This window comes from Lottia gigantea, assembly GCF_000327385.1.
Source record: "Lottia gigantea unplaced genomic scaffold LOTGIsca_9, whole genome shotgun sequence".
Lineage (NCBI taxonomy): Eukaryota > Metazoa > Mollusca > Gastropoda > Lottiidae > Lottia > Lottia gigantea.
Window position 1 is genome coordinate 2,846,053 of NW_008710950.1, and position 10,986 is coordinate 2,857,038.

Below are 10,986 nucleotides of genomic sequence, written 5' to 3' on the forward strand. Positions count from 1 at the left end.
TTAGAATAATGATATAACAGTACTAGTTGTTTCTTCTGGACTATTAGCTAGTTCATCACCTTCTCTTAAACCTTCACTATGTGGTGTTTTACCAATTAATGTTAACATTGCTTTAGCACCAGGGTCTTTATCTAATATACTCCTTCTAGATTTAATCTCCTTCAAAAAAAAAAACAAAAAAAACTTCAACTAAAAGCATATTATTTGACCATGACTTCATAGCATAATTAAAAGTTATCTTGTTGAAAATAAAGAGAAATTAATTTCAGGTAATAAAAAGATCATTATCTTTGTAAAATATGAGTAATTATTGAATATAAATTGTATTTTGTTTTTTATTTACTACAGGTGTGACAATCTATACATCATTGTTTTAAATAATCATCATTTTATTTTTTTATCTCACAATAAATGAAATAACTTAATAGTATTTTATAAAAGCAATAATACTGTATATTTTTGTAAAAGTTGTAGCTTATAATAGGATTATATAAGTACTGTATTTAATATTACAATATATCGAAAAATTCTCCAATATAATTCTATTCATATAAGAGTATTAAGGTGTTAATTTTATTTTTTAAACTTCTTATATCAGCAAATCTGAACACTTGGGAATAAGAAAGTTTTCTCTACTATATTTCTCAGTAGGGCAATATGAACCAATATAAAATGATAATTGGCAATATTCTGAATGAACATAAACAGCTAAAAAGAATTTATTGCAACTATTCTGGCTGCCTGATAATGATACCATAGAAACCACATTTATATAGAACTATTACAGGCATAACTGTGATCTTGTGATTTTAAGGCCAATACACGAAAATCAACATGCAACTGAATTGAGACCATATCATTTCCAGTTGGTGATTTGACCATTTCTTAAAGGAAATGAATATGCTTCAATTTTAAGGAAAAAAAGAAAACCAACCTCTTCAGTCATTCCTTCAAAATCTTCATCATCAATATTAGGTTCAGGTCCCACACCCCATACTTCTATAGTATCTACTTCAAATTCTGCTGCTTTAGATAGCTGTGGACTGCCATAAGTTGTACATCTTGGTCCTGCTTTACTATGACCATTAGAAAAACTCTGATCTATCCACAAACCGAAATATTCTAACTGACCTCCAAATCCCTGTTTTAAATATAACAGTAAAAGATGAGATTGACTAAAAACAAAAAATCTATTGTATATAGGAATTTTCCATACGATATACTAGACTTAATAGCTGTGATCTTTGCATGCAAAACATTTTGAAAATCAAGACCAATATCTAATATATATGTCTGACTTCTACCAACAATATTTAATTCTACAACCAGTTGGAACATAGTGCATAATTTTTAATACTCTCTTAATTTATCTGTATCATATACTCTTCAATTGTTCATAAAAAATACAAAAAAATAGAATCTGTACAAAAATTACTTGCTGCAGGTATAAGACCTACAATGTTTAACAAATGTATATATTGTCTTACCAGTCCATTAGGTAAAGTATGTACATGTTGATTAAAATATTGAAAATGATTATTATAACCAGTTGGTGTATATGTTGATAAGAATGGTTTTAATTGAAATAAAAAACATTTACCATCTCCTACAATTACAGAACAATATATAATATGATGGGCATTTTATGTTTAAATACAAATACTGATTATGATTTTTATTAAAATCATACAAAGGTAATTTTGATATGTTGAAAATTGAGACGTTACAAAGTAAATTTTTGTGAAATAAAATATTGTCTCAATTTTCTGCACAAATAGAAATTTTTATTGCTGTATTCACACTTGATCAAACTAGTCCACAGACAATGAATTGAGACTTGAAGTTCTATAATCTTGACTTGAGATAATCAACTGTAAGATAGAAGCAATCTGACAATAAAACTATTAAAATACCAGACAAGACTGCTTACCATAAAAATTAGAATTTTTCTTCCAATTTTCACTGGCAAAACCCCCAAATACATGACCATTTTTATCTTTTACCATAACAACAGTTGGACCTTGTGAGAGAATACGACCTACTAACTGGACAAAACTATCCCCATATAAATAATTACTGAATAATAATCTCCATTCTCTTTGTAAATCTGCTGGTAAATTTGAGTTGAGATAGATCAATGTAGGATAATCTAATAGAGATTTGAGTTTAGTCCAGTTAATATTTTTAATCAGTGGTATTCTTGGTTTTACATTCCTTGATCTCATTTCTTCCTCCTAAAATTCAAATAAAGTAACAGATAAAAAGGGAATAAAATAAGATTATTTTCCAGGACAGGTTATTTTTTGTGATATATAGGAACTTTGTGTGAATTAAAATTTTCCAAATATACTTTGTGATGCAATAAATATAACAAAAAAAACATAAAGCACAGAATAAACCCACATGGCAACTATCATCTTGCAAGCGAATACACCCACAACCAGCTTGATAAAGAGCTAAATGTGAACTGTAAAACAAACTCTATATCGTAGCCTGTAGAGTGGACACGAGCCAAAATAGTGAAAAAACGCGTTATCAGAGTTTCATGCGATATCTCTCAAGAAAATCAGAGGATCATCACCAAATTGAATAGTGCACATTTTCATAATGATATTGACACACATACAAAAGATCAAAAGAATCAATAGAGAATTGTAGTCTGTAGAGTGAGCACAAGCCAAAAAAGTGAAGAAAAATAAACGAATGCGATATCAGAGTTTTAAACGACATCTCTAAAGAAAATCATCGGATCATCAACAAATTCAATAGTGCACATTTTCATAATGATATTGACACACATACAAAAGATCGAAAGAATTCATGGAGAATTGTAGCCTGTAGAGTGAGCACGAGATAAATGTGAATGGACGGACGGACGGACCGACCGATAATTCTGTGAATTAGTGTAAATTCTACAATGATCATCAAATCAAATATCACTATTCAATTGGCACTTTCAGGTATCTGATAGACATTGCCAATGAATATACAATTCAATTTAAAAATAATCCTACAAAAATTATAGTCTGACATTTTGTGAATAGACCAGCAATCCACTTTGAAATTAGTACATATAGAACCTAGTTAAACATATCAATTTCAAATGAAATGTGATAAAAATAGCAACCTTTTTTGTGTAAATATCCAATTAGAAATATTAAAACAGAACTTATAAAAACTGAGTTTCACGCTATGCGATCTTATTTAACAGTGAGAATTTTTTGTTATTGTAAATATCCAATTACATTAAAAAGCAAATAGAGAAAAAATAAATTGGATTTTGTGAAGTAATGCCTCTGAATAATGAAGGGCAAAGTTTACTCTTCAGTTGAAATGAAGTTGCCAGTTTTCCTGTAAAATATTAAAAAAACTTACAGAATAGATAGTAAAACAATGATTTAATACACGATCTATAACATGTAAAAACAAATAAGATTTTGATAACCATTGATCTATATCTTCTTCTGTATAACTAATAGTTGGTATAACAGGTACTGTCATTCCTCTATCTTTCTCTTTACCTGAAATATAATTGATATATTTTGGTCATCACATATCATGCATATTTTTAAAATCAGTAAAAAGTCATTTTACAGCCAAGCATGCAAGTATCTTATTTATGTACATTTCTGATTGGAATTTTATGTCAGATTAACTACATTCTATTGATCAAATGTAGTGAACTGTTAGATTCTATATGTCTGAAGGGTGACTAAAATTTGGCCATGGTAAATCTGGGAGGTGACAAATGTCTTCATACAATGATCATCAGTCCTTCTCACCAGACCAATAAAGTAATTAATATCACCAAAAAAAAAGTCTTGATAAACCACCTTACTGGACTTATTTGATAAATACTGTTATTAACTTACTTGTGTCACATCTTGTATTCGATCATCAGTCATTTCAAAGGTGATGTATTAGACTACATCAAAATAGTTACAGTCAGCCAAAAAATTAATTTCACATAAATATGATAAATTGATTTAAGATGGGATTTTAAAATCTGACAAATCTTACCCGTAAAAAATAAATCATCTAACATGTAGACAGCCAATCTATAAATAGATTCTTCAGTCGACTCTAGATTCCAGGACTTTACTTCTATACTTTGAGTTATTGTTTTTAAAAAAGATTTGATTACATCTTTCACAAACTAGAAATAAATTATCAATCAATTCATATCAAGTGAAAGAATGATATTAATTTCAGATTAAAAGTATGTGAAATTGAATTAAGTAATTGTTGGCTGATCTTAGAACCAACATAGCAATATGAATATTGAATTTATTATATCATTCTTGAGAGTAAAACATTTTATCATTAAAAGATTATTAATCTACAAAATTATCGTTAGTTATTTTAGTTTTTGTAAGTGTCCAGTGTAAACACACAGAACAATGATAGACTTTTTCAAACAGATCAATCTTGTAACAAGAGATAGTAAGTGCTAGGATGTCTATGCTCAATCCAGTCTGACAAACATAATAAAATATGCTAAAGTTTTGATCATCGTGACATCCTGATTCAAACCAATATTCAGATATGACGAGGTATTGATTTATCTCAATTATTTTTCTTGCTATTGTAGCATATCATTGAAGCAAATTATGCATAAAATACTAATACACATGGTTATTTATACTGTGTTATTTGATTGCATACACTTATTCAACTCCTTTTTTTGAGGAAATAAAAAATCAAAGCCTTTATTCATGCTCATTTCAATCTAAAACTTCAGCATGATTTGAATATTTGAATGCTAACAAAGATCTGTCCTATGATGTGAATAGAATAATCGTTTGACACAGATGATAGTCTCTTCTAAGTGATTCTCTAAATGGCACGTTTGTTTATAATGGCCATTAAACATTTGATGTAAATCATTAAAGTATAGACAATATTGCCTACAGTAAAATATCTTTTTTTGTCTTAGATTGGCTAAATGAGCTTAATAATCATACGGATAAATAGTAGACTAATAAGTAATAGTTATACATGGTGTTCGAGGTGTAGAGCTGATACAACCACTCTTTTTAGAGTGAGGATCCCAGGAAAAGCCGAGAAGATTGTATATAACTGACTAATACCACATACCTTTGAGAATCAAATAGGGATTAATAAATGTAAAAGAAAATAATTTGAAAGTTTGTGACCCATACAACTTGAATGAACAATTATCAATTGATATGTATTAACGCTCATTTCTCATAATCTGAAAGGCATGTGCTGATTTCTGTTGATGTTTTGATTGGCAACTAATAATGGGTGAACCAATGAGTTCAAAGGACATTTCATAAACAGATCTCAACACCATTTGAAACGAATCTGATCTTATTTTATCTCTTATCTATTTATCATAAACAGAAAATATTATTTTACCATGTGATATGGAAATCAGAAGATCGGACAAGTGTTTTTGCTTCTTGTTTCTCCACGAATATACACATTGGATTAATAGCATTTGGTGAACCAAGTAATGTGCTTTTTTTTTGCAAGGATTATCATGGGGATTATAGTGAATTTTGTGGAAAATATCTCGAGATGGAGGATTGAAGCAAACCAGAAGATTGAATTTAGGTAAGGTAATGGTATAATTGTCTAAAGAATCGCAATTTGGCAAAAAAATTTTTGTATGAATTGAAATAACAAGTACAAGGTATTGCTGGCCTTAAAAGTTTTTGGGTGTGAATCAATGAAAAAATTTTAATTTAGAAAGGTATTTTACAGATTTTTCAGTCTTAGAGAGAAGAAGTGTGTTTATTTCAAATGTAAAAATCCACAAACCTTAAATGTCTATCAAAAAAGATATTCAAATGCAAATGACATGCGATCGAAAATTTAAAATATCATTCTGACTCAAATCACATCATTCTAAGTTTTAAAATTGTTAATCTCAAAAAAGATAAACAAAGTTGTGGTAATAATACATTGTGTTTACAAGGCAATTTTTGTTTTTCAGAAAAAAGAACACTATGTTTAAAGACAGGCAATGAAAAACTTTTCCAAGATAAACATTAATAAAGATTATGAAGTAACTGTTGTTTTAATTGCATCCCACCAATTTTGGGGCAAACCTAGTTAAACAAAAGTGTAGGTGTATCAGAAAAGTGTAGGTGTATAGCAATAAGCAGAGGTGTATCAAAAAAAGGGAAGGTGTATTAAAAAAAAAAGCAGAGGTTTATAGCAATAAGCAGAGGTGTATCAAAAAAGGGAAGGTGTATAAAAAAGCAGAGGTGTGTATCATGAAAAGTGTAGGTGTATCGGATAATAACATACTCTATAGATCAAAGGATTGAGAAAAAGTATTTGTATACAACTTGCTGATAAGAATAACTCAGGATGGTAGGCTATAATTCATGACATAGAAATAATGTATTTCATTACTGTAAAAAGAAATATTATACCTGCACAATTTCTTCTCCAGTTGTACATTTTCTACCTTTTGAAGAAATAAAAACAATCAGTTGACTTTTCTCTGTCACATTCCCTCTCAAAGCTATAGACATGCATCTTAGAAACTGAGCATATGTTAACGTATGGTTCTTATTATTGGTCAATGATTGCATCCAATCATAGAAATATTCTATCAATTCTCCCTCGAATGAATGTTCACAAAATACCTGAAAATGATTGAAAATACCTTAGACATGTATTGGTTTTCATTCCCACACTCAGATAAAAAAAAAAGTGATACATTTGGATCTTAATTTTAAAGATGTACAGAAAACATCATTTATCCTTTAGGTAAATAATAGAAAAATCCCTGAAAAAAAACTTTTTCTTCCTGAAGTTTTCTTAGAACCTGTTTTTTTAATTTAAATGTTGAAACCATCGGGGTGAATTTGATCAGAGCTTGGGTTTTATTTGAGTTTCTTGAGAGACAATTTTCATAGCTGACAGTCACATGACATTCAATTTCACTATTAAGAGAGTGACGTAAACCCGGCTCAGCCACTGATCACTCAACATTTCCATTTCTCCATTTACTCAGTTCGATTACAGAGGTTCAATTGAAGTTTCCCTCACCCTTAGTCCGAAACATCTGCCTTTATTCCAGCCTCTGATGAATATTTTGACAGTTATCAGCTGGAGTAGAGTCAGAAGAAAAAAGACCCTGTTAAATGGGGATTTTCCACACCTCCAAAGATGCGTTTTCTCTAACATAATATTGAATTACCTTTAAGATGATTGTAAATTAGTATTGGGCATCACCGTAACTTTTGTTTTGTTAATAACACATGACTCTGTGACCTTTGAACTTTTGATTTTAAATGGTCAATGCTAGATCAGTTTTGCCAAAAAAATGGTACTGGTATGACTGAACTACAAAAATATTTATCTTTCCAAATATACCTGGGTTTTGCAGATCCGAGGTATCTTAATAGGTTTAAAACTCCCCACAGTGCGGAGATGCGGAAGGTCACAATTTAATAGGCCTTATTATTTCTGTCTCTACACCAACTGACATCTGTCCAAATAGCTATAAGAGGCTGGAATAGAGACAGATGTTTCGGTCCAGCTAGCACTTACTTATCATAGCCATAGCATACTGCATTTAAAGGGATACTACGTCTTAGGATGGACATAAAATTTTAACATTGCTCAAATTTGGTCAATAACAGTATATATCCATCAGTGGACTTACCTGGTGTCCTAACTATACATCAAAATCCCTCTATAATCCGATATATCCACAAAATCAAGTAATTAATTATAAAACGCTTAATACATCCAATAAGCGATTTTCAAATCGTGAGTCTAGGAAATCCGGTGTAATTTTAAAGGGGGAGTAACTCTCAAATGGGGTTTCCCTCTTCCTTGACCTCTACTCTTGAATTGAAGACGGAATAATGATGCCTCGTAGGAGATTAAGCGACTCCGCGAAAAAGCAATTCATATAATTTAGAATGAATACTCCACCACTGACACAATTTTCAACGAATATTAATCATTGGCAAAGTTGTTTGTATACACCGGAAGATGACTGTTTCCTGTTTTAGCGTTGATTACCCAGACTCTTTTTTTCAAACTGAACGGATTCATGGCTTGCTCACTTTTTTTTAAAATTAGGATTATAGTTTTATTGTCGATTTTTCAAACTTGATAAAGTGTGGGATGCATACTTATTTAACCAATGGTCACTATTAAACACAAATATTAGCCACAGGGCGAGTGTATTCTAAGACGTAGTATCACTTTAAACATTCAAATCAAGGAAGGACGACTGAATTGGAGCCAGGAGAGCACCTAAAGTTGACTGTATTTGTACTAAATTCTAGACTTTGTAATTTGTTCGTCAATGTATGTCTTATCTTATAGGCCCTATGACATAAGAACAAAAAAACAAAATGAAAGTAGACTAACCTGCAGTAGGTTTTTATCGATTTTATGGTCGTGCGAGGATATATTAGCAAATATCCCATGTATTCTATCTTTTTCTTCATCTGTAAAGCAGGTTATATCATTCACATAATCATTTTTACTTTCAGAACCTCCCATTATTCAAATATCGCAATAAACTTCTCACTTTGACATTTTACGAAATAAAAACAAATCACACGTGACAGTGAGCGTTTCCGGTTTAACAAGTCTTGCAACAACCGAAAAATCCAAAACTGCCGAATACTTCTAACTTTCTCAAACGATGGATGTTCTGCATCGTTTGTGAAAAGACAGCCAGTCTTAGCTACGGAAAAGAATAGAAATATCAAATTTTTAACTTGACAGGAGTCACAGGCAGCAGTCTTTTCACTGCCGATAATCACCAAAAATTTTTCAGAGAATTTGAGAATTTATGGAATTGTGGCTAAATTTGTTCTTACTAGATTTCTTCTACTTCGTAACCAATGTTAAACTTAAGCGACCCCCCCACCCCCCCGGCCCCCTCTAGCTGTATTTTCAGCTCAATTCGAATTCATAGGAACATATTTGTTTAAACCTATCATCGTGGTGCAAGTGACCATGGATTGCTATCTGTAGGATTAGATGGCGGATTCATTTCAACGACAGGTGAAGATGTCTGATGTCAAGGATATTGATTCAAGAAAGCCAAATCATGCAAGTCGAGTGTCAGTGCCCAAATTGATCGCGTCCCAAGAGACAAAAAACAGTATATGCACGTGCATATCGTCTTCATTTTGACCTACATTTAAAACCAATAGCAATAGAATTCGACAGATTTAACAGACATTGTTATAAATAATTGGTGATTCTTCTGGAATAATATCAATTAAGATACATAAGACAGTAAAGATAATATCGGATAATTGCACGTGTTTTTCATCAACTGGGAAGGTTATTCAGAATAGTATCCCCTTCAAACAAAACAATGCCATTCTATGTTAAGAATCGTCTTTGCATTGATTTGGTTTTATTTGATTGAATGTCAAATGTTATTCTGAACACTAAGAGGGTTAACTCTAATCAGGTTCCATGAGCTGGCATAGCTTAAAGAAAGACAACCAAATCATTTTAAAGTAGGTCTTGTAGTTTTATTATCAATTAGTTTGTTTTTTAACGCCTTAAAAGTGAAAGTAGGTCAAATAATGATTGTCTGAGAATGGATTACGTTGAATGGTTGAAAGCATGATTTCATTTTAATGGTCTTCTTCAGACTTGTTAGAATGTATCCATCTGGAAAATGTTCCTAAATAACATACGTCATAAACTCCATTATCAGAGATTCCAGAAACCACAAAATCTTTAAAATAATTACTACAATATTATAGTGATTCCGTTTAATTATGCTCAAATTTTATTGTTATATAAGAAACTGTCTACTACAGTATAAAACTTAATGTACTTCTGGAAAATGAATTACCGCCGCATGGCTGATATTGAGTCCTAGATTTGGAATTTGTTCGTCGAGCTGGATGAAGTACCAGTACATGATTAGGCCTACATTTGAGTTATAGTCCATTTACCATTCCATTTTTTAGAAGTCGGTTTATGATAAGGATCATAATCTTCTAATTTCCACACGAGCTTTGGTCAGTTATGTTGAAAGGATATTAACTTTAATAGCTTGGTTGGATTCATTCTGTTCTTTGCCTGTTTCAAAGGCCATCCAATTGATCATAAACCTTTTGGAATGTTTTTTAGATGACATCGATGTACTGCCTTCTTACTTCCCACGGGCGTGGTTATCATTGTCTCAACTTTTGGTTTAAAGAGCTAAAAAGAAATTTACCAACTATTTCGAAACTAAATTAAGAGTGAATGTGACTTCAAGGCTAATGCCATAATCAAACGAACCAAGATTAACTACTATAAAATATCTACTTGATAACCTATATATTAACTACCCTTAAATCATATTCAAGTCCAATCAGCCAATAGCATGATTGACACTTATTTATGGTAAAATGAAGCCTATTTGATTCTAGAACATTTAATGAATTTCTAATCAACTATTCCCTTTTGTTCACAACTCAAAGTTGCGACGAATTCGTTCCAATTTTTCAGTAATCACAATGCCGAGGACAGAGTGACTACACGAATGACAAGAAGTAAAACGTAATATTGTAAGACACGGTTTTGATCTAGATCCGATGCAAATCTAGTTATAGTTGGGCTGTAATAAGGTCACATAATAGAATATAAAGTATGAACACATAATAACCAGAAAACAGTATTTAAACCTATCACATTTAGAAGACACATCAGATTACAGATAACAATAATTATAACACATACAGATACAGAATTAGCAAGCTTGTAGATCGACACATCTGATTCTATTCCAGCCTTTGATTAATATTTTGACAGTTCTGTTGTCGAATGGAGATGACTCAGAGGAAAAAGGCCCTATTAGATGGGGATTTTCCCACACCTCCAGAGATTTCTTTTTTATAACATAATATTAAATTTCCTTTACTAAAAATGTGTTGGGCATTACCCATGTTCCTTTAGCAACTATCAGGAATCTTGAAATATTTGGAGTAAAAGCACGGTGATTGAAAATAGCAGCCTTCATTCAATCAT

At 31.2% G+C, this 10,986-nt stretch overlaps 1 protein-coding gene across 1 annotated transcript; it reads right to left on the reverse strand.

Moving 5' to 3' along the window:
* On the reverse strand, positions 1–8,502 carry LOTGIDRAFT_229816 (hypothetical protein; the record flags this gene model as incomplete). The annotated part of the gene is made up of 8 exons (XM_009068339.1): positions 1–159; positions 935–1,141; positions 1,488–1,606; positions 1,931–2,234; positions 3,376–3,521; positions 4,021–4,156; positions 6,408–6,623; positions 8,368–8,502. The coding sequence occupies 8 exons, from the start codon at positions 8,500–8,502 to the stop codon at positions 1–3; spliced, it is 1,422 nt and encodes a 473-aa protein (XP_009066587.1).
* Between the last annotated feature and the right edge of the window lie 2,484 nt (positions 8,503–10,986).